This window comes from Chlorocebus sabaeus, chromosome 29, assembly GCF_047675955.1.
Source record: "Chlorocebus sabaeus isolate Y175 chromosome 29, mChlSab1.0.hap1, whole genome shotgun sequence".
Lineage (NCBI taxonomy): Eukaryota > Metazoa > Chordata > Mammalia > Primates > Cercopithecidae > Chlorocebus > Chlorocebus sabaeus.
In genome coordinates, this window is record NC_132932.1 from 4,838,714 (window position 1) to 4,862,205 (window position 23,492).

Below are 23,492 nucleotides of genomic sequence, written 5' to 3' on the forward strand. Positions count from 1 at the left end.
CCCAAAATTCTATACCCAGAAAATTGTTAAGCATGTGAGCAAGAGTTTTAGTTTTACAAGTACTCAGAGAATTTGCCTCCAAAGCACCCTTTTCTTTCTGTTACTGCAAAATGTAGTCCAGCAAAAAGCTTCAAGAAACAGTATGATAAAGAGGTTTGGTAATTCTGAGGATCTGACAAAAGCACAAGTAATGCAACTTAAAATCCCAGGAAAAACAAAAAGTCATTTAGGAGATTTATATCTATGTCTAAATATAAAGGAAATAAAGATGTGATGTGAATTTAATAATTAACCTTTCATGTCACTTATGGTTAACGATACTGGACCTAGAGAAAAATAAATAAAATCCTAACATACTGATTGACTTTGAAGGAACAATATTTACAAAGTCATAATAATGTACACAGTGTTTATTGTTTCTTCAGATTTTTAGAATCAACCAGTGGACAAAGCATGAAAGCCTTATGTTTATAACATAGTATATAAAATGATCAACTCCAACAGTATAAAAGTTAAGGTTTGGCTAAGAGAAACTGATCTATTGTCTGAAAACAATAGAACAAGAAATGATAGATAAGAGATTGCAAGTTAGAAAGGCAAACAACAGAAAACCAAAAATAACAATGTAACTGTGAAAATTTAGGGGAGGGTGTAGTGTAAGTCAGCTAAAGCCTTGTGTTTCATGGCAAGGAGTCAATAGAGCCTGAGTTGAATATCAACATAGAGATGTAAGGATGCCATGTAGAATGAGGATGCTAGCCACTAGGAAAACAAAATGCAGAAATGCTGAAAGGTGGTGGCCTCTGGGACTATGGGTAGGACAAAGGAATGCAGTGGATGATTTTTGCTTTAGTAATATGCCCTTCTCGACCATGTATATTCTGAGAAACATTTTTTAATGCCTTAAATGAATAAACTAAAATGTTGAATTGTGAATACATTTATGTTCTGAAAACCAGATATGAAAACATGCTGATAGTGAAAAGCAATTTTTTAGGCAATCAAGACAAGAAGGTAGTCAGCATTTGCCATGCATTTGTCATCAGGTTCCAGAATGGTGGTCTTGCCAGAGGGTGGGAACAGTCCCTTCCTCATTAGTACTTCCAGCCCCAAAATTCAGCCCCAAAATTAAAGATAAGCTTACAGTGGATGTGAAATATTAGTTTGATGGCACTGTGTGTGTGTGTGTGTGTGTGTGGTATTAGTTTGATGGCAGTGTGTGTGTGTGAAGTATTAGTCTGATGGCAGTGTATGTGTGTGTGTGTGCAGGAAAATTACAGGAAAAAATGAAGCATCTGAATTTTGAATCAAAATTGCCAAGTTGTTTTTGTAAAATGCGATTCAGAAGACCTAAAAAAATATCAGGTAAAAGAGAAGTTCCATTATTATGACCTTTAGCGATACAGCCAACTGGCAGGTGTGAGCCTCCATTCTGACGGAATTCTACAGAAGCCTCTGGTCAATAGAGGCCCTGGTGAGCTGTGCTGGGCTTATGAGAGAGTCATGTGATGGGGCCCAGTTTTATTCAAGAGACTTAGCACCCCTTTTTGTTTCTCCTTTACATAACCAGTTTGCCACCGCTGGGTGCCAACAAACAGACCCTCTGTTGAGTTGTCCACCTGCTTTCCACCTGGCAGGTGCCAATAGCCTCTTGTTCTCCCAGTTTTCCCTGCCCTCCCCTTGTGGGATAAGGATACTATTTTGTATTACTTCTTATGAACATTGTGAGCAAGATGTTCCATGGATTACCCAAGCAGTGCAGACCACAGGCAGTGTCCCAAGGACCCCAAAGCAGCAAGGATGTTGGTGCAAACACCTAGGGTGAGCCTACCCCACGCCTTCACACCCAGGGTGAGCCTACCCCACGCCTTCGCACCCAGGGTGAGCCTACCCCACGCCTTCACACCCAGGGTGAGCCTACCCCACGCCTTCACACCCAGGGTGAGCCTACCCCACGCCTTCACACCAGGGTGAGCCTACCCCACGCCTTCACACCAGGGTGAGCCTATCCCACGCCTTCACACCCACGGTGAGCCTACCCCACGCCTTCACACCCAGGGTGAGCCTACCCCATGCCTTCACACCAGGGTGAACCTATCCCATGCCTTCACACCCAGGGTGAGCCTACCCTATGCTTTCAAACCCAGGGCGAGCCTATCCCATGCCTTCACACCCAGGGTGATCCTACCCCATGCCTTCATACTAGCTGCCCAGGCAGCCATGTTGCAAGAACAACGAGGGCAGCCTGGGGAGCCCCCCAAATTTCAGCATCAGTGAGTGCTCTGACTTCACTGATGACAAGATCCCATAGGTCACTTACACAAGTCACACAGAAAATATTCTCCTGTGACCAAAAATGCAAGCCAGCTGACAAACAGTTTCAGGATATTTTCAGTATCATTATCTTCTCCACCAACACTGACAAATTTACCATGGTTGTGGTTTTCTTCATTTTAATGACAGTTTGGTTGTGTTTTTCTTTGAGGATGGGGGCTGGTGGCTCTGCCAGCATCTGTTGGAAGGCCCCGAGGGAAGTGGATTTATGCTGTGGTCACTGTGTCTTGCTGCATTGTTTAAAATGAGACTTCATGGGACACACACAGTGAAGATGAGAGAGCAGAACCATGGCATGTGAGGGATGATTAGGGCCAGGATGGGCCATTAAGGCCTGGTCTAAAAGGTGTCCAGACACCTACTGACATGGCATGTCCTAACTGCTCCCCAGACACCGGGATTAATCCACTGTGTCGGTTTGGTTCGTGTCCCTAATGTCTGTCAGCAGGAAGCCTCTTCTTGCCTGATGGAGCTGGGGGAGGGGAGGAAGTCAAGGTGGATGCTCTCGGCTAGAAAAGCTCTCCAATGACGGGCTACAGCTAAAGTCTGTGACATTTCGATAGCTCTTTGTCTTTCAGTGTGCTCATCTGGGGACAGACCGTTACCTGCTTTTCTGCCTTGATCCATCATTTTTCTCTGGACCAAATCACAAAATAATACAGAACAGAAAGAATTCTGGGTTCGAGATGGCAGGTACAGCCTACTCCCTGTCAACCTGACAAAGTGTTGATGAGTCAAAACCTTCAAAAGGTAGCACACAACACTGCTGTGTATGGCTGATGAAAATGTCCAGCTTGTAAACAATTAGGAAACAGTTCAACAAAATACTCATGGGTACAATTTAACCCATGACTCAGGCAGACTCCTTCCAATCTTGACATTGATAGTCTGAACATTGTCATTCTTCTACAGATCTTCAGAAAGGCTGGTAAATATTGAACCTCAGTTAATAGGTTGTTGGATAAGCCAGCTTTGCAGGCCCTTAACCTCACCCTTTCTCCCTTTATCTCCATGACCTAGTGTTTGAACCTAGAAGACAGGGTTGTCGACATCTTCTCCACCATGCTGGAGCCCTCACTGCAAAGAGCGGTGGGTGTCCCCGTGGCCTCCTGCCTGGGGTCTGAGCTGCTGCATGAGCCATTTCTCACCTCTGAAGTGTATCTCACTGTGGGCACTGGGAGCAGCAAATGGTTGTTCTATTCTTACCTGCTCGATCCACACAAAGCTGGGAAGGTTCATGGGTGCCTAATCTCATAGGAAAGACATGACAACACTGTGATTTCACAATGGGTCTCATACAGGGATTTCACTCTTCTTCCAGAGAGAACAAGTATCTTACTGACCACCAGAAAACATTTTTGGGGGAGGTGGAAAATAACTAGAAAATGGAGAAAAGGTAAAATAGAAAATTCAAGAAGGACAAATAAGATGTTAAAGAAAATGATGAAGTAGAATGAATGAGAATTGTTTGGAGGGGGTGCCTCTGGCTTGGATGACTGTCCAGTTTGCTGAAGTGTCTGGGGTTGACCGTGGGAGCAGGGAAGAAGGCTGAGCAGGGAGGACCAAGCATACCTAACTAATGGTTTGGTTGACATGATATTCCTGCTGGGCCCTCATCAGTCCTGGGGCGTGGCTCCTTCTCACCTCTGCTCTTCCCGTCTTGGAGCCAAGTGAGGCTGGGATGAGAAGGGAGATGGGCCAGCAGAAGGGCTCTTCCCCCGTTCCCCCAAACCCTTCCTGAAATACCAGCTGGCAAAACTTCTCAAAATGTGCAGTTTCTGAGCTATCACAGTTTCCATGAATATCAGATGTTCCATTTAGTTCTTGATCTCTCTCGGCTCTGTCTCTTTCGTCACTTTTATTTATTTTTCTTATGTTTTAATCTTCCTAGATGCCTAACAGACTGTATTTGAGATCAGTAGGATACTTTTAATGGTTTAAGTTGCCATGATTCCGGGCCCCAACAGAAAATGTTCTGTATTTTTTCAACCAAAACCTGCGCCTGCCACTTCTTTTTAAAATAGTGGGGATGCATTTCTCCAGCCAGTTCCAGCTTGAGCATTTGACCCTCCTGCCCACCCAGAGTTGCCGTATCTAGCAAATAATAATACAGGACAGACACTCAGGTAAATTTGAATTTCAGATAAATAAAAAATAATTTTAAGAGTGTAAGCGTATCCCAACTTTTGAGTGAGGTATGCTTAAACCAAAAGCGTTTTCTTTGTTTATCTGAAATTCAGATTTAACTGGACATCTAGCGTTTATCTGGCAATCATATCAGCTGATTCCTCAACCATTCTTTGGAAACATTTAATCCCAAGTTCTTACACAGCAGACATATTTAATCATACTTACTGCCTAGCAAGTATCCATATTCTTTTTTATTTTTATTTTTTTGAGACAGAGTCTCGCTCTGTTGCCGAGGCTGGAGTGCAGTGGTGCGATCTCGGCTCACTGCAAGCTCCCCCTCCCAGGTTCATGCCATTCTCCTGCCTCCGCCTCCCGAATAGCTGGGACTACAGGCGGCCTCCACCACGCCCGGCTAATTTTTTGTATTTTTAGTAGAGACTGGATTTCCCCGTGTTAGCCAGGATGGTCTTGATCTCCTGACCTCGTGATCTGCCCGCCTCGGCCTCCCAAAGTGCTGGGATTATGGGCATGAGCCACCACACCCAGCCCGTATTCTTTGTTCATGGTGTCTCTACCTGGATGCATGCAGGATGTCTCTGACAGTGAGCTCCAAAGGAAGTCCCTCTGAGTGGCTTAGAGGGCTGCACTCACAGTAGGGGCTGACGGCACAGATTGCTTTAGGAAGGTGGTGAGTGGGAGGTGGTGGGAGGGGGAACAAGACTTACCAGTTTACCAGAGGTAGGGATCAGGGTGGGATCCGGAGGGCATAGGATTTGGTGCTGTTTTCACTGAATTCTGGAATTGTGGTCTGGCCCTAGGAATCACCTGAGAGGTCAGCTCCTGGCGGGGAAAGGCAGCCCCTCCTCAAGGTCTGCAACAGGTGCCCTCCTATGCTTCCCAACCCCTCCCGGTATGGTCTGTTCCCCAGCTCACAGGCAGCACACGCAGGTGGAAACAGCTCTACCTGTCAGCTCACCCTCTCGGTCCAATTCTACTTTTCAGACCAGGAAAACAGCTGAGAGGGGTGGAGGAAGCCTTGCTGAAGTCATAGTGTTCGGGCCAGGCCTTCCCATTGCTCACCTTTCTCCACTGGACCCTGCTTGTTCTTTTCAGCCTGTGAGAAGGCCACACACAGTTGTTACTTTTTCAAGTCAAAAAGGACATGTGTCCCAAAGATGCGATCAGAGATGTCATTAAGTGTGGGTGTGTATGGGGCGGGGTGGGGCCCGGGAGACAGAGTGGTACGGCTCTCAGGTCATGGACATGGAATTCCTGACTCTGCCTGCTCCCGGCGGCCTGCTGGCCTGTCAAGGGGAGAGCACAGTGAGTGACAAGAGGATTTATTTCCACCAGCCAGAGAATGGCTCATAATTTACAGCCCGCTGAGCCAGCCTCTACCATGGCATTAGAGCCTTCCTTTTGTAGACAGTAATAAATTGTCTTATCACCGGTGCTGACACAACATGCTCCTTTTTAAGTGCGCCATAATTTTTATTTTTAAGAGAATATTCATATTTGATGGCGGAGCTCATGGGCATCTGAATACTTCTCTGGAGAGAAGTCTTTTTTTTTTTTTCTTTTTGAAAGAAGATATAATTCAGCTCCCAAATGCCACTAGCAGGGATAGGCTTGACTTCTAAAGAGACATTAGGGGCAGAATTTGGGGACATTGTAGACCCTTCATAGACAGTGACTTGTCCTTCACCAGCAGGCATCAAAAGAATCAAAGCCCCTGGAGAATGTACGTCCTTCAACTGTCCGCCTTGCTGCCTTTGCACGATGGTGGCCAGGGAGCTGGTGCCCAGGCAGCTGGTGCGGCCTTGGGCTTTTCCATCCCAAAGGATGGGCTTCCCTGCCACCTGGGGGGGCTCACTCCCTTGAGCTCCCCCTGGCAGGAGGGGCCTGGGGCTGTGGCAGGCAGAGAGTAAAGAAGTCTGACGCCTGCCTGGGGGTTCTCAGCTTTGGATCACGGAGCTAGCGAGTCCGGGCACTGTGTCTCTTTCCTTCTGCGTCCTCCAGGGGGCAACAGTGCAGCCTGCTGATCCCCAGGGAGCTGTTCTCCCCAGAGCGCAGTCCTGGAAGGGGATGCTACAGATGGTCCCTGGTCACCAGGGAGTCCTCAGGCCTGTCTCCTGTTTCTACTGACCCGTGGGGATAGGCCAGCTGGGGCATCCTTCTCCCCTCCCGTCAAGGCTCTTGTGCCCAAGGATGCCCTTACTGTGTGATGGGAAGAGATGGGGCCGGGTTGCTGCCCAGCCTCCTCCCTCTACCTTTGCCTTGTGCCTTCACAGCCACCCATTACAAAACCCTAACTGTTCACCTGACAAGACCTTAAGCAAGGCCCTGGCTCCCTTGGAGGATCGGGGCTTTCTTGTCTATAAAATAGGAGACAGGGGCTTTAGGAGCTCAGACACGAATGGATGCAAAAGCCTAACAGAGGGTTCAGGAGAGGTAAGTTTTTGTCTCTTCCTCTGCTCTTTCTTCCTTCACTGCCTGTTTCCCTCTTTTCATCAGGCACGTACAGGAAGGAGCTGAAGTCCCCAGGCTGTGCAGTCCTCTAGGTCTGGGTTGTGGAGGGAGAGGACAGGCTGGCCTGGGGGGTCTCTGCGGGTGGAGATACAAAGCTGGCCTGTGGGGCTGGCCAGCCTGGGGCATGTCTGTGTTAACACAGATACACCCACACAGACACTTCCAGAACCAGGCATGTTTACAAGTAGCAATCAGATATTGCTAAACCTCTGGCCTTATGAGAACAGCTTTCACATAATGCTGTCTGAGTGCCAGGCACAAGTCAAGGCACTGTACACTAATTCATTTAAGGTGGACACAAATATGTCCATTTTATGCTCAGCTGGGAAAACTGAGGCCCAGAGAGATCAATGGACTCATCTGAGGTCAGGTAGCTGGGAGGTGCAGAACTGGGATGAGAACTCAGGTAGTCAGCACTGGAGTCTCTGCCCTAACCACAGTGCTCCTCTGTCTCTTCTCTTCCTGCCTGGACAATCCCACTTCACTTTGACCATCCCCTGCCTATTCCCAGGGACAGGACTTGAGTGTCACTTCCCCTCATGCTGCCTTGTGGCCCTGCCATGCACTGTGGCAAGTCTTCTGTTATCTTCTACCTGAGAGGCCGTGACTAAGAAGGTTCCAGACTTCCCATCTATCAAAGGTAAGGACTAAATTAGATTTTCTTCTTGACAGTGGTGATCACCTGTGACCTGTGACTGGTACACGCTCAGGAGGGAGTGTACTGTTCCATTTTGCTGATTTCTAATGAAAGATTACTTTTACAGGATGGAGGGAGAAAGGGCTCAGAAAGAGAAAGAAAAAGAATAAGGGAATTGGCCCCAGTCCAGATGAAAAGAGCCAGATGCAAAATCATTTGGGCCACATATGTGTTGTTTGCTTATCAAATTTTCAACCTTTGAAAAATAACAATATGGGAATCAGTAGCATTGCTGGAGTTCCTGGGGGTGGCAGGAGTTGGACACTGTGGCAGGTGACCCTGCAAAGGGTAAAGACAGAACCTGCAGAGGGTGAAGGGTTTCCCAAGTCTCACTCCTGGAGGGAGGGGACAGGCACGGGCAGCCTGTTGGGTCCTATGCCATGCAGCTATGTCCTCTGCTGCTGGTGAGTTTGGCATCAAAAGAAAACATAGCAGGAATGATGTTGCCTGAGTTGGGGATTTGGGGGAGTTTAGACTATAAATAGTGAGGAGGATATAAAAAGCCTTAAGAGGATTTTTGGAAGCCCTAAATCCACCACGTAGACCCAAGCAAGTTAACAGGAACCACTTAGGTTTTAGTGAGGTCTAAATGTAACTCAGCATAGCGCCCTCCCCTCCACTGTTGCCTTCCAGCTGTCATGGTTCACGTGTCTGCTGTCACCACAACCCTTGCCAGCATCTGCCAAACCAAGGACACGTGTGTCAGGAGGTCTGCTGCCAGCATGCCAGCTGCCAGGTGCTGCCTAGCCTTGAGTTACCGCCTGGCTGACTCCCTAAGGGAAGACATCATTGGCAGCCTCTTCTACAGCAGAGAAAACGGAAGCATAGGAGGTTAGGTGCCCGGTCCAAGGTCACACAGCCAGCAAGTGGTGAGCTGGATTCCACACTCAGCTGAGGCCCACTCGAAAGGCGATCCTGAGGAAATTATGCTAGAATCAGCAGAAAATCACCTCTGTGTGTGGGAAGGAACCTGCTTGCCTCTGTGCCTTGCTTCTTGGACACCTGTGGTCCCAGCCTTCTCTTTTCTGTGGGCCCTTATTTCATTTAACACATGGACTATCATAAAACCCCTTTGCCCTCCTGTAGCCCCAGCTCAGGAAGCCTGAAGCCCACCCCGGTCACCGAGGTGCTCAAAATCGATGGAGATCCAGAGCTGAAACCTCCCTGCCCTTGGTCCTCTATCCTCAGGGTCTGCTGCTGACTCCTAGATACCTACAAACAGGTCTTCTATTCTTGACTCTTTTAGGAACATCACTGTGGCTAATAGTGAGGGAAAGATAACCTGGAGGGAGTGACACTTAGGATGACAGCCAACCATCCCATTTATAGGAAAAATCCAGGGCTCTAATACATATTTTAAAAATCACTGGACTGGCAGCATAGCCCTGCCACCCAGCATTGTATTAGCCAACTCCTTCCCAAGGCTCTGGGAGAGGCTGCGGTGGGAACATTCCAGATCAGAGGTTCTGCCTTGTTTAAATAGGGGTGGAGCGAGATTGCCAGATCTGAGGCTCCGTCTTGCCAGTGAGAAATGGGGGTGCAGGGAGCAGCCACTGAGGCCTCACCATGAGTCACACACAGGGCTGGCAGTCAGGCCACAAATCACACTTGGGCCCCCAAACATAAGGTCCTACAGCCAGGGAGAGGCATTCTGTCTGGAGACTGAGAAGAATCCAGTCAGGAAGAAATGGTGGAAGTCAAGGTGCCCGGGCCTGAAGGGCCAGTCCGTCTGGGAGCAGCCACTGGCCCTATGGTGGGACAGGAAGAGCAAGAAAAACAGTGCTAGCTTGCTAAAGGCCGTGCCCCTGAGTTTGATCTCCACCCTGCTGGCTGAGAAGACTCACTGATGGTCTAAGTTGTCTCATGGGAGTGCCTGGGAACCAAAACTCTGGAGACAGTAGGGAGGGTGATGAGGAGCAGCAGCTGGAGCCAGAGAGACCACCTGGGAAGTTAACACCACAGACAGCGCGATAGGGTCCTTGGCTAGGGCGGGACGACTGGGGACATGTGAGGGAACTGGTGAGAGGTGGGAGTTGGGCTGAGCCCACACTGGGTCAGGGCATGAAGGCCACAGCACGCCGTTGAGGCCAGGGTCTGGTCCGGGTGGGGGTGAGGAGGATAGAAAAGGCTGCTCTGGATTTCAGAGGCCAGAGAGAGCGGAGATATTAAGTAAGGAGGTGAAGATGTGGCAACCAAGGTTCCTGGCTTCCTGAAGACAGCGTGGAGCTGCGGGTGCAGGTCTGAAGGCCTTCGAGGCCAGGTGGGTTGGAGCTGTGGGAATGCCCCTCCTCCGCTTTCCACCCTTCTTGGGATGGAGTGCAAATTCTTGCCAAGGCTGACGAAGCTGTCACAGCCCGGCCTCTAGTTGTGCCTCTTGTCTCCTCTCCCACTACCCTCTCACTGCCAATGCCCCTGTCGCCCTGCCTTCCCTCTAGTTCCTCCACCACACCAGGCTTCTTCCTGTGCCAGGGCCTTTGCACATGCCGGTCCTGAGTGGGCCCTCTGCCTGGAGCTGGGGGAGGGATGCCTCCACCTAGGGGTGGGAGAAACTCTGCTCCTTCATCCCTGAGTCACCAACTCCCTGCACTGCAAATACTCAGTGTGATCTCTGTGTTCTTGCTTAGTCCTGACTGATGGTCCACCCATCTGGCTATCTCCTAGTTATGTCTTCAAATTCAGGTTAAAAGTCACTTCTTCCAGGAAGCCCTAACCATCTTGTTCAATGCTCTTCTTGTATCTGACAGGCTCCACTGTGTGCTTGGGGGAGGGGAGGGACCTCTGAGGCATCTTCAGGAACTTGGATTTTTCTCTGTGTGAGGTTGGAAGCCATGGAAGAATTTAGAGCTGAGGAACGGCCTGATCTGACTTCTATTTTCACACAGTCCTCTGTGTTGAGGATTGATGGCAGGAGGCAAGGCTGCAACAGGGAAGGCATTAAGAAGGCTGCTGAGTTTCACCAGGTGACAGGTGGGGGTGGCTCAGCCCAGGGAGGTAGCAGGGGATGTGGTGAGAAGTGGTCAGACTCTGAATGGATTTCAAAGTAGAAACAACCAGACTCACTGACAGTCTAGACACAAGTGTGCTGGGGTGAAGGGAGGGGTTAACAATGACCTCAGGCTTTAGCCTGAGCAATGGAAATGTGGAGTTGGCATTTGCCGTAATGGAGAAAGCTGGGGACAGGGCAGGGCAGCGGGGGCGTTTTGTGGTGGGGACGGGGAGGACCAGGAGCTCAGCTTGTAAAGTGCCTTAGACATCCAAGCAGAGAAACTGCTGGCTGCCTGGAGTTTAGGAGCAAGGTCCAAGCCAGCGACAGGCACTGAGGGTCACCCCCACACAATGTGCACCTAAAGTTGGAGAATGACTGAGAGCATCGCGGGAGTGAGGGTGGGTACAAAAAAGAAGCCGCCCAAGAGTCGGAGCTTGGGGCACCCCGATGCTAAGAAAGAACCAGCAATGGAGACTGAGGAGAGGCAGCCACAGAGGTGAGAGGAGAACCAGGATAGCAGGGGCGGCTTGGCAGCCACAAGAGGAATGTGCTTCAAAGACAAGGGGTGTCAGCCATGTCAAAGGTGCAGGAAGGCCTCCAACATGAGGTCAGAGAATGGCCCCCGGGAGTAAGGAGCATACAGGCTGCGGGTGATGGCGATGAGAGCTGTGGGTGGGCAGTGAGGGTGTGGCTTGAGTGCAGGAGAGACTGAAACAGTGGGTGGGGAGACTTGCTTGAGGAGTTTTGTGTTACTAAAAAGGGAAGAATGGGAGAGTAGCTGGCGAGAGTCCTGTGGGTTTTTAAAGATAGATGGTATAACCACATGCTTGTACGTTCATGGAGGTAACTCAGCAGGAGAAAGCGATACTGTGAAACGGTGGCTTTGGGGAGCTGGGGTAGCTTGGGATCCAGCAGGTGCGGGAGGGGAGGTCCTCAGTAGGCTCCACCACCTACAGCAGTGCTGTGTGGCAGAGCCCGGCGCAGGTGCAGGTGGAGGAGGAAGGTCTCTTCCGAGAAAGGAGGTAAGAAGGAAGCAAGGCTGTCAGCTGAAGGTGAGGATGGAGGATGGGAATTGGAGAGGAGGAGTGGGCATCCGGAGCGACTGCCAGAGGTGTGTAATGATGGCTGCCAGGCTACAGCAGCCGGGGTGGCTGTGTTTCTTCTCCACTTGCATTCAGCTAAGTGCAGGTGTTGAGTGGAGTGAGAGGGAGAGGAGGGCACGGAGAGGCCCATGAGTGAAGAGTGATGTGATGTGACCTGTCCCAGAACCCCGGGCAGTGAAGGCAGGAGGTCAGAGGTGAGGTGAATGGGCGGCAGGGGCAGGAAGGCATAAGAAGCCTTCTCAGGGTGGGGTGGGGGAGCTCTGGCACATGTGCAGCTAAGGGGAAGGATCTGAGGACAGGAAAAGATTAGAGGGTTAGGAGTTTGGGGAACTGCCAAAGCAAGACCCTGCAGAGGGCAGTATTCCCTGGGGACCAGGGCACAAAGGGAGGGGCAGCTTTGGAGAGGGACGGGGCAGGGGGATGCAGAAGCAATGGTGTTTGTGCTTTTTGTGCTCTTGAGGAAAGAGAGCAGCTAAAGGGCGGGGTCTACAGGAATTTGCAATTCCTCAGCCCCACCCAGCTCCGCCACTTGGTGAATACCACAGCCCAGCAGGTCCCCCCGCAATGTCCATTTTCCCATGATGTATTTCTACACCCAGCTTCTCAAAACCAGACTTTTGTAGAAAGGGATAACCTGCCAGCTCTTCTCCTCTGCTTGTCACTGCGAAGACCCCACTCCCATCCCGTCTTCTGTTTTGCTCTCCTTGCCAGGACTAGGGAGGAAGCCCCAGCTCCCAGTTCACTCTCACTTGGGAAGAGCACTTAGGCCACAAACCTGAAACCCACCCTGGAGCCAAGGGGTGTCTTCGCACAGGAAAAAGCCATACCCCGCTGCTGGGCTTGTGTACAGTACAACTCCATCCTTGCACTGCCAGGTGTGGAGGCAGGAAGGCGGGGTAAGTCAGAGTCACCGCTGCTTAGGTTGATTTGTGTTGTTATTTAATTTATGGGACACATTAATTCTAAATAATACTTGAGCCTTCCTTCCCCTTCCCTCTTGTTCTTCCCTTCCTTTGTTCTTCCCCTCCTCCCTTCCCTTTCCCCATTTTCCCTCCTTCCTTACCTCCCTTCCTTTCCACTTTTCGACAAACACTTGCTTAGACTCTGCTGTGTGCCTAAGAAAATCTACATGAAGGTGATACAACAGAAACAGAGGAAGAGGTGGACCCCCAAGGAACTCACCCAGCAGCCTCCACAGTGCTGCTCCTTGCTAACAGCATCCTGGTTTTGCTCAATCTGGGGCAGCAATGTGCTCAGGGAGTGTTCCCCAGGAGAAGAGGTAAGACTGATCGAAAGCAACCTGAGCCGCCCTGCTCACCCTGTCTATGATTACCTGGCAGCAGGGGGTGGGCCTGTGACCCAGATCTGGTAGGTGGGGCCTGAGAGGAAGTGGACTGGAGATTTAGGCGCTTCTTCCCCAGGGAGAAGAAGACATTCAAGAGATGGAAAGTCGCTCCTGTGCTTCTTCCCTGGAGGCTGTATTGAGAGGATTGATCCTCCGATCTGTGGCAGTCACCTAAGAATAGCAGAAAGGCAAGTAAAGTATAGAAAAGCTATCTTGAGTCCCGGCATCACTGAGCTGCTGAATTAACAACCCTGGATCCACCTACTACCAAATTCTTGTTTGCAAAATAATGAATTGTCCTTATTGTCCGCATTCATTTCAGTTGGGCATTCTCATATTTTGCAACCAAAGGCATCTTACCTACTGCAGCAAAGCAGAAATAAAGAACTATGATTTTTCTGTCACATGTGGCTCTGAGCCTCCTGGATGCTCAGGTGAAAAGGGAAGCGAGATGAATTGCCAAGCTCTCATTCTTGGTCAGGAAGAGCTTCTCAGGGAGTTTCAACTCTTTTGCCCCTAAATTCTTTGTTTGACACTAAATTTCCACATGGGAGTTTAGGAAAGGAACACTGGGATACATAATTGCTAGACCCAGGGTAATTGTTTCACAGAAGAAGCAGTTTTCAAAGGCTCCTTTTTAAGAAAACTAGGATCTAGATATAAAGAGAGAGTTTAAGCAGAGAGGAGAGTCAAGTGGGAGCTGCTCCATGCCCCCCCCACCCCAGATGGTCACAGGAATGAGCAGATACTGAAGAGACCACTGAGAAACTGTGAACACCGAGCAGAAGGCAGAGCCCAGAAGGACACAGAGCCTGGAGCTGCAGGGGAGCAAAAGCCCCTGACCCACCACTGCTAGGGGCAGCAGCTGTGAGTGGGATTTGGAGTGAGTAAAAAGGAGGGAAAAGAAAAGTGTGAAAGGGAGAGAAGACGACCTGGCTGGGGAAACCCCTGGTTTGTAGAAACCTGGGCATGGGTAAAGGTTTCTCTGGGATGGTGGAAGGGGGCTGGTGGGAGGCAGAGGTCTAGTCTGCCCTGGGCTCTCCATGTCTCAGGCCCATTGGCTGTGTGTGACCTGCATCACACCTTCTGTTCCTGGGGACCGTGGGTGTTTATCTGGGCTCAAGAAGCACTGTCAGGTCTAGGGAATGACTGTAAGTCCCATTGGTATCTCGCCTCTGAGTGCTGTCTGGCCCAAAGTATCTGAGGGTTCTCCCGATAGAAATGTGGTATTTGAAAATTCAAATGAGCCAGACAATTACTTTGAAAAAGCCTTCACCTTGCTGAGGATTCACAACAGATTTTCATGAAAAATGCTGTACTCTCTGTACCTTTTCTGTAGTATATCAATAGATGCCACACTCACACATACACAGACACAGCAAATATATTTGGAAGAATTCAACAAGTTTCTTTACTGTAATATGTCTTGAAGGCATTGGTATCATATGTCATCAAATCTAAGAGATACCTTCAACTGGAAAATGTGTCATTATTTAACGTATTACTAAGAAAAAAAAAATGTCCAAGATGGAAAGTCTCACAGGAGATGCCTCCCTAAAGATGGAGCAATGAAAGGCTCCACTGTTGGCTGGGTGTGGCGGCTCATGCCTGTAATCTCAGCACTTTGGGAGGCCAAAGCAGGTGGATCACCTGAGGTCAGGGGTTCGAGACCAGCCTGGCCAACATGGTGAAACCTCATCTCTACTAAAATTACAAAAATTAGCTGGGTACAGTGGTGTGCGCCTCTAATCCCAGCTACTTGGGAGGCTGAGACAGGAGAATCACTTGAACCCAGAAGCCGGAGGTTGCAGTGAGCCGAGATCGCACCATTGCATTCCAGCCTGGGTGACAAGAGTGAAATTCTGTCTCAGAAAAAAAGGAAGGAAGGAAGGAGGGAAGGAGGGAAGGAGGAAGGGAGGGAGGGACGAAGGGAAGGAAGGAAGGAAGGAAGGAAGGAAGGAAGGAAGGAAGGAAGGAAGGAAGGAAGGAAGGAAGGCAGGCAGGCAGACAGGCAAGAAAAGAAAGACTCCACTGTCAGTACAGAAGAAAATGAGAAATAAACCCACCATGGAGAGGAACAGCAAGGAATCAACAGGTTTCTATTTTGGTCCTGGTGAGGGGAGAGAGAAATAGGGAGAGACGCCCTGCACTGATCATTAGAACCATAAGCTGGTTCTCATTCTGGGGTCACACCATTCAGCAGATCCCCAAGGAGTTTCAGGAATTGTGTCCCCAGGTCACTGGCAGAAGCAAACACAAACCCTCTCTGGAAGAACTCAATTTCAGCCCAGGCCAGTAGTGATTGCAAAACACTAATTGTGAGATGTTTCTTGATTTGGGGATGTTAAAATGCGAGAAAATGTGCACCCAGGCATAGATGAGGACAGTGAGCCCTCATCCAGAGAAGGTCAGAGTATTCAGCCCTAACTACTCTATCCCACTGGAGAGCTCCTGGTTAGCAGTGGTCACTGTTGCCACTATTTATGGAATGCTGACTTGGTGCCAGGCTCCGGGTGCCAGGCTCTGCACACATCAGCTCTTGTCGTCCTCACAGCACCTCTGCATGGGGACAGCAGTGTTACTAGTATTTTCAGTAGGGCAAACTGAAGCAACTTTACTGAGGCTGCACATGAGTAAATGACAAAGCTGGGCTTTGAGTCCATGCTCATCTCTGGTATCCTGAAGGTGGTGTCCATCAGACATTTTTCAAAGGATGCTACTCTGGCCTGCTGAACCTAGCATATTGCCAAAAATGCAATTTTTCAGCAAAGCGTCTATTCCCTACACAGAGGCAATTTCTGCATCAAAGTCTGTCTTATCCCACCCTAGAAGGCTGCACAAAGGCTCTTGCTGTCCAGTGGTCTTGGCTGTATGGGTATTCCCGGGCTCTGGCTGGATAATCCTGTACTTGCTGTAAAGAGATCACTGGTGGGCATGAGAACACATCATTCAATGTCTTCTCCTCTTTTCTGATTTTAGAAGATGTTAGTATAAATATCACAAAACTTCCGAAATATGACCAGGCTCCAATCACCTTTCTGGTCCATGTCCTGTCCCTCCTGAGGCTCAAAGACCTCAATCTGGGGAAGCAGCACCCCGTTCCCTCCCCACAGAGCTATGTAGATCTCGGGGGTCATCTGGAGAGCCAGAGTCTGACTGAGTAATAAATCCCCTCCCTGCAGGACGACTAGCCAAGTTTTATTACAGATCCTATCACAATGAAAAGGGCTGGTACTCCTGTGATTGAGCTAATCCTGTCACCGTGTAAATCAATAGGAAACCCACAGGAGGCGATTTGATTTAGGATGTTCATTTTGGGAAGCTGGTCTTCCTACAACATTGGAGTCAAGATATTGCCAGGGCACTTCCATGACAAATGGAAAGTTCAGCCCAAAAGGATCAGACCTGTTAATAAAATAAATTCAGATCTCTCCAAATAAAAATTCAGATGCATTTTAGTCTCCCTCAGTACATCAGGCTGAATCCCTTAATTTACCACATTATTATGGAAACACCCTTACCTCTGCCTGTCAAAATCACTGACATTGCGGGGGCTCCGTCTTGGGAGACACTAGCTGCTTTATAATTATTTAGCTGATGTGCAGTGTACATTATCTTGAAGCAGGCCATATACTCAAAGAAGAACAGCACCGGATCCAGGATGAATCTGAGGGATATCTGGCCAGCAGGGGAAGGGGAAGAGAGGTAACACATGTTGCCCAGACATACTGCTGCCAGGTGACAATGCAATGCCTCCAACTCTGTCCCCTTGACTCAGGCCAATATCCCTCTTCTACAAGCCAGTTGGCCAGGCAGCCAGGGCCATGTCAGGCAGAGGCAGACTGAGGGTTCTGGGTACTGTTTCTGTCCAACAGGTATGGTGGGTTCTCCTCTAGGGCTGCCAGTTTGCATGAGGGCCTCGTGTCTCTCCATTGGCAGGGGCTCGTAAGCATCCAGTCCATCTGTAGGAGGGACACACAGTGGCTGTCTTCTGCAGCGTGGACAGACCTGGAGTGACTGCCCAAGCAGCGGACCCCACTTGCCAGGGGAACGCAGGGAGGTGAAGTTGCATCTAGAGCAGCAAAGGGAAGGCCGTGTGGGACATTGATCTCCAGGTTCCAAGATGGGCCCTTGGCAGGAGCCCTTGTGAACATGGATGTGACTTGTTGGGATGGGGCCTCCCACCACGCCTCCTGTTCTCCCACCTCCATTAGGGGTGACTCACACCTGCAGAAAGAATGAATCATGTGGGTTACGAAACCAAAGGGCTCCTGAGAGCGAGGCTGGAAAGGACTTCGGAAACCATCTATGCAGATCCTGTCCTCTGCCCATCCCCTCTTGCCCCAGCCTCTCAACTCAGGCTGCCAAGCCACAGACTCCAAGTGAATCCTGCACGCTCAACAGGAGACTGCTCCTGGAACTGAGTATCAGAGAAGCAGCTTCTTTCCCACCTCAAGGCCTTCTCGACCTTTTTGTTTTACTTCCTGTATTAAGCAGGCTGATGGCTTGCTTTCTGCAAGTGGGCCAGTGGGACCAATGGGTCCTGGGAGGGATGACAGAAGGGATCTAGCAGCGATCCTTACCCTTCATAATTCCTTGGTCATGGAACATTTCCATACATCTCCAGGGTGCTTCAAATCATTCTCCACTGGATACCAGGCTGCTCCAGGCAACAGGGATGAGGATGATTCAACTCACTTTCCCACTGCTGGTCCCAGCTCAGTGGGTGCTTCTAAGAGTGTACATCATCTAGTGAACACCTACCACAAGGCAGGCCCTGGGCTCATAAAAACGAACGTTTATGGACAGCTTATTGTACAGCAAAAGTGGACCTCATCCTCAAATCAGCCCGATGGGGTAGATACCACTGTTCCCCCCATTTTACAGGTGGGGCACCTGCCCTCAGCCAGGACAGTCATTTGCCCAGATGGGCTCTGTGTGGTGGTTTGTTGGGTATACGCTCGTGAGCCCAGCTAATTCGCCACATGCCTTTGCCCTGTTCAACACGCCCCTTCAGCCATGCTGGGTCCTGGGCGATCCAGTGTCTTCCCAGCAGCTTCTTCTCCCTGGGACCCTGCACACTGGCAAGCCCTCTGTCTAGGGAGGCGGGCGAGGCCACTGGGCGTCTGAGGCCCCGCCAGGTGAGTGCAGCCTCCGGGTGTCCAGCCTGTCTAGGGAACAGGGGACTCACCTGAGACGCCAGGGCCTCCCCGCTCCCAGCAGAACTCGCGGGGCCCAGGCTGCCGCTGGGGCGGTCCTGCGTCCCGAGAGCCCCAAGAGTCGGCGGAGAAGTTCCCCCGGTGGGGGGCGTTTCGGGCCGCCCCGACCGGTCTCGGCCCCGGAGCCCGGCCGCAGGAGCGCGGGCCCGGGGGCGCCGCCGGGCCGCGCGGGCGGGAACGCGCCGCGGCCGCCTCCTCCTCCCTGGCTCCCGCCCGCGGCGGTGGCGGCGGCGGCGCTTCCCCGGCGCGGAGCGGCTTTAAAAGGCGGCACTCCACCCCCCGGCGCACTCGCAGCTCGGGCGCCGCGCGAGCCTGCCGCCGCTATGCCTCCGCGCGCGCTGCCTGCGCCCGGGCCCCGGCCGCCGCCCCGGGCCGCCGCCGCCACCGCCGCCGCCGCGGGCGCGGGGAACGTGGGGGGTGCCGGCGGGCCCTGGCTCCGGCCGCTCGCGCCGCGTCCCTGGCGCTGGCTGCTGCTGCTGGCGCTGCCTGCCGCCTGCTCCGCGCCCCCGCCGCGCCCCGTCTACACCAACCACTGGGCAGTGCAAGTGCTGGGCGGCCCGGCCGAAGCGGACCGCGTGGCCGCGGCGCACGGCTACCTCAACTTGGGCCAGGTGAGTGCGGCCGGCCCCGCGCGCCGAAAACTTTCCCGGCGGCCTCTGGCGCGCGCGAGGGGGCAGCCTCCGCAGTCCTGTCCGCCCGGCCCCGGCGCCGGGCCGCGCGTGGGAAGGCTCCGGGACCGCTTGGGGACTGCAGGCGGCCGGGGCGCCCTGCCGGGAGGGTCACCCAGGAGGGCGTGCGCGGGACACTCGGCTGGGGGGACTCGGGGTCCCTCGTGGGCGCCCACGCAGGTCCGGCGCTCCGACCGCAAGTACCCGGGCAGTGCCGCCCAACCCTGCGCTCGGAAGTGTGGCCTCAGAAGCTGGGGCGGCGCGGACACCTGCCGGGCTCCGGGGAAGGCTGGGCTGTCTCGGACGTCGCGCGCCGTCCGCCGCTGGGTCCTGAGCGCCCACCCAGCTCTCCCCCGCAGAGGACCGGCCCCTCTGCCCCCGACGGGCGGCGCGGGCTCTGGACCCTGTGTGCGCGCCAAGGCGGCCGGCCGCTGCTTGGGTGACATGAGCGTGGCCCGGCGTCTGGGGGACTCGCGCTGCCTCGGTGTCCGCCGCTCCGGAGGTAGATGACCCGGGTGCCTGCACCCTGGAGCCCGGCCGCCGTCGGAGAGGCTTTGGGACAGCGTAGGGCTGGGGGTTCTGGGTTTAAAACCTCTCCAGGAAAGGAGGGAGGGCGCTTTGTTTGTGGGCTCCTGCCGCAGTTCCGATGGCAGAGCGGTGTGACCTTTGGCGAGTCACTTCCCTGACATGCTCCTTTGCAGTTAGTGGCAATGTCTACACTGTTTGGTTGTCGGAAAGATCTAATGTTGCATTGCCACAGAGCCTGGACCGGGGCCTGACCCTTACCGGCCCCCACGGGGCCAGCGAGGAGCCCTCCCAGCCCCGCACCCCACGGGCTTGGCTGTCACCTCTTCTGTCAGTTAGCAAGCAGGCCACGCCCTGGGCACAAAGGCGGCATTACCCTCAAAGGACCGCCCGGCGGGTGCCTTTTTCCTGTCTCAACCAGCTACCGGGCTGAGGGGTGGTGAGTTGGGGTTGATCCAGATTTATGGCTCCTGGAGAGGCCATCAGTTTGGGGTCGCACCAGGGGACCTCTCAGTGCAGTTAACAAATCTACAAACTACACACTCAGAGGATTAGGTGAAGTGACAGGGAAGCGCCGACTCATAACTCTAAACCTTAGTGCCAGGTAGTGTTAAATTTAGTTTCATCATTATCCGTGGCAGAAGCCAGCAAGGTGTGGTGGCGTCCCTGATAGAAATGACATTTCTTCTGCATCCCAAGCCCCACGTTGATGTGCTGTTAGGTGTGTGGCCTGCTGGAGGGGTAGATTCTACCATTTGAATGATAGAATCTTCGCAAGGCACGTTCGAGTTTATGAAAAAATGCTAGCACATCTTCGGAGACCTTTTAAATATGTGTGTGTGTGTGTATATATATATAAAATGTTATATGTATACACATATACATGCACATACATATACACACATGTATATCCATATATATATATATATATATATTTTTTTTTTTTTTAACCACTCAAGTCCCTCCAAACATCCTGTGATTTCAGATTTTGCCTTCGAGTAGCACTGACTGCGTTCGTCTCTGTAGTTCCTGACTCTCCCTGGCTGATTGTCCAGGCTGAAGAAGGCGTTCCTCATGTTTGCTTTGTGCCCCTGGCTCCTGCCACACTTTGCTGCTGTGCCCAGGTGGCCCAGCAGTTTGCCTGCAGCTAAAAGTGACTTAAGCTACATGATAAATTACAAAGTGCCTGGGTTTTGGGATCCTAAAATTAAATGAGCAGAATGGAGCTGAAGTTGAGCTGTGAGCTCACACTGCAAGAGAGATGCAGAGAGGCACAGGTAACTCTCCCCGGAAATATCTGTCTGTGGGCATAGAAATGCCTAACCCTTGGCCATGCCGGCCCTTCGAGACAACCTCTGTCAGACTTGCTGAGTTTTTATGTGCAGCCTGCTCTCCTGATTTTGCTCATGGGAGAGAAGATTCCCTCCGATGCACACTCCCTACCCAGGATATTCTGGGGAGTCCATTGGGGTCTCCCCAGCTCTGTCCAGTGCAGCCAGCATGAATGCCACGCAGCCTGGTCACTCAGGCATGGTGCTGGCAGTGGCACTGTGGTGACATTCACTAACACAGGGATTAGCTGGTTGGGGATAGGAGCTGTCTCAGAGGCTTGTGTGTGATTACTCACGGAGGGCATATTACTCTTTATTCCAAAACAAGCTTTTCTTTCCCCTCTCTAAGTGCACTGCTAATGTGGAAAAGGCCCGGAGCATTTGAGCCTCTACCCACTCAATAAGAACTCTTTGAAAACCTTATTTGCCTTTTTTCAGCCAGGAGAATTTGTGACTCATAAATAAGATGTAGATATTATTAGCTTTGACTTACAGATGAGTAAATGGGGGTGAAGTAAGGGAAGGAAGCTGTTTGTGTTCACATGGTATGCATATGTCACCTCTGACAGTTCCATCCCCTGCTCATTTTCTTCTGCTGTATTCTCTGTTCTGAGATCTCCTTTGTGAAACTCTTTCTCCAAGCCCTTAATGGGCAATTAGTGTTATGTTCTGTACTTGCCTGAATCACAGCCCTGGTTTTCTCCCAGATAGTTACTGTGCTCAAAGTTCTTGCTTGCTTGTTTTACTTTCTTCCATACAACTAATAACTGGTTTCAGTTTATTTTACATGGTCCAGAGGTAATTTAGACTGGTGGTTATTCACCTTTCTTGAGTCTTGGCTCCCTTTCAACATCTGATAAAGGCTGTGGATCCTCTCCGTTGTAAAATATGCATCCCCAGGGACAAGACAAGATAGCCTCTCTTTGTCCCTGTACTCATCATTCCAGGTAACACCACAGTATTTCAAAGGGAATAAAAATGTGGAAGTGTCCAATGTCATTATCGGCAGATGACATAACTACATGGATAATCCGAAAGAACCTAGAGATTAACCACTGGAGCTAATAAGGGAGTTGATCAGCAACAGCTACCTGCATGGCAGCACATCTGAGAAGATAAAAGAACCATTCCTCATTCTTGCATAAAAGCTGTAAGATACTTTGAAATAGGTCTTTTAAAAAGGTGAGACTTTTATAGAGAAACATAAAATATTTAGAAGAAGGACTGAGAAAAGAAAGTTTAGGCTGGGTGCGGTGACTCACACCTGTAATCCCAGCACTTTGGGAGGCTGAGACAGGCGGATCACCTGAGGTCGGGAGTTTGAGACCAGCCTGACCAACATGGAGAAACCCTGTCTGTACTAAAAATACAGAAATTAGCCGGGCGTGGTGACACATGCCGGTAATCCCAGCTACTTGGAAGACTGAGGCAAGAGAATTGCTTGAACCCGGGAGGCGGAGGTTGTGGTGAGCTGAGACCGCGCCATTGCACTCCAGCCTCAGCAATAAGAGTGAAACTCCATCTCGAAAAAAAAAAAATGTTTTAAATAAAGGGACAGATGTGTTGTGTTCGTGTATGGGAGAACTTGCTCTCATAGTTGCCCCAATTTAATCTGCAAATTCAATGTAATCTAGTTTAAGCCATGACAAGTTTTAATGTGGAATATGAAATCACGCAAATGAATTATAAAGTTCATATGGAAGAGTAAGGTCCAAGAATACCTCAGACAACTCTGGGAAAGAAGAGGAGGAGGGGAGTTGTGGTAACGACAACAGCTGAACATGGACCCAGTCCATCAATAGAGTCACCTCAAACCCAAGCATGTGTGGGAACTTGTGCGTGTGAGCTGAAGAGTTATAAATGGATGGGGAAGGATGGGCTATTTACTAAATGGTGCTGGGAGAGCAGGCTCTCCCCATGGAAAAACAATTGGATCTTCACATTACACATCAGTACATTCCAGTTGGGATTAAAGACTATATATAAAACTTTTAGAAAGAAATGCAGTGGAATACCTTTGTCACATTGGGAAAGGAGTTCCTCAACAAGTCATGAAAATAAATTTTAAAATGAAGAGATTGATACATTTAGATAAAAATTCTATATAAACAAAGGCATCATAACAGAGTTAAAAAGCAAGTAATAGAGTGGGAAAGTATTTACAATAGGTAACAAACAGATTAGTACACAGATTATTTTGAAAACTGTAAATCACTCAGAAAAAAAGATACATGCCAGGTAGAAAAATGGGGAAGTGCATGAATAGAGAAGTCAACGAAGAGAAATCCAAATGACCAATAATATAAGAAATGATGCCCAGCTTCCCTCAAGCTCGCTGGGGGTTACTGGAGCACTGCAATTTAGGCAACGATGAGATACCATTTCACACCTGTCACGTTGCCCGACATGGAAGAGTGTTAACATCACGTGTTGGCAAGGATATAGAACAATGGGAACTTTCAGATGCTGCTGGTGGAGATTGGTATAGTTTGGAGAGCAATTTGGCAATACACAGTGAGGCTGAACTGCACCGGCAAGTCCACATCTAGACATATCCTGGAAGAACCCTCGCACATATGCACAAGGAGACTTGTATAAGAATGTCCATGCAGGCATTTTTTAAAT

At 50.6% G+C, this 23,492-nt stretch overlaps 1 protein-coding gene and 1 long non-coding RNA gene across 5 annotated transcripts in view; one reads left to right on the top strand and one right to left on the bottom strand.

The window, feature by feature from the left end:
* Positions 1 to 12,844: 12,844 nt before the first annotated feature.
* LOC140710666 (uncharacterized) lies at positions 12,845 to 18,517 on the bottom strand. Of its 2 annotated transcripts, none has more exons than XR_012091772.1 (3): positions 17,708 to 18,498; positions 16,646 to 17,351; positions 12,845 to 13,295 (listed from the first exon to the last, which is right to left on the bottom strand). It is a non-coding gene; the product is annotated as an uncharacterized lncRNA (long non-coding RNA). The 2 variants fall into 2 exon arrangements; XR_012091773.1 differs by lacking the exon at positions 12,845 to 13,295 and having other exon boundaries at positions 13,312 to 17,351; positions 17,708 to 17,856; positions 18,316 to 18,517.
* A 40-nt stretch (positions 18,518 to 18,557) lies between these two features.
* The window catches only part of PCSK6 (proprotein convertase subtilisin/kexin type 6), a 192,332-nt gene continuing 187,397 nt past the window's right edge, over positions 18,558 to 23,492 (top strand). For all 3 annotated transcript variants that reach the window (XM_007990588.3, XM_007990589.3, XM_073012963.1), the window contains exon 1: positions 18,558 to 18,954. In XM_007990588.3, coding sequence (XP_007988779.1) covers positions 18,667 to 18,954 — 288 coding nt within the window. In that variant the 5' untranslated portion in view covers positions 18,558 to 18,666. The remainder of the gene's footprint in view (positions 18,955 to 23,492) is intronic.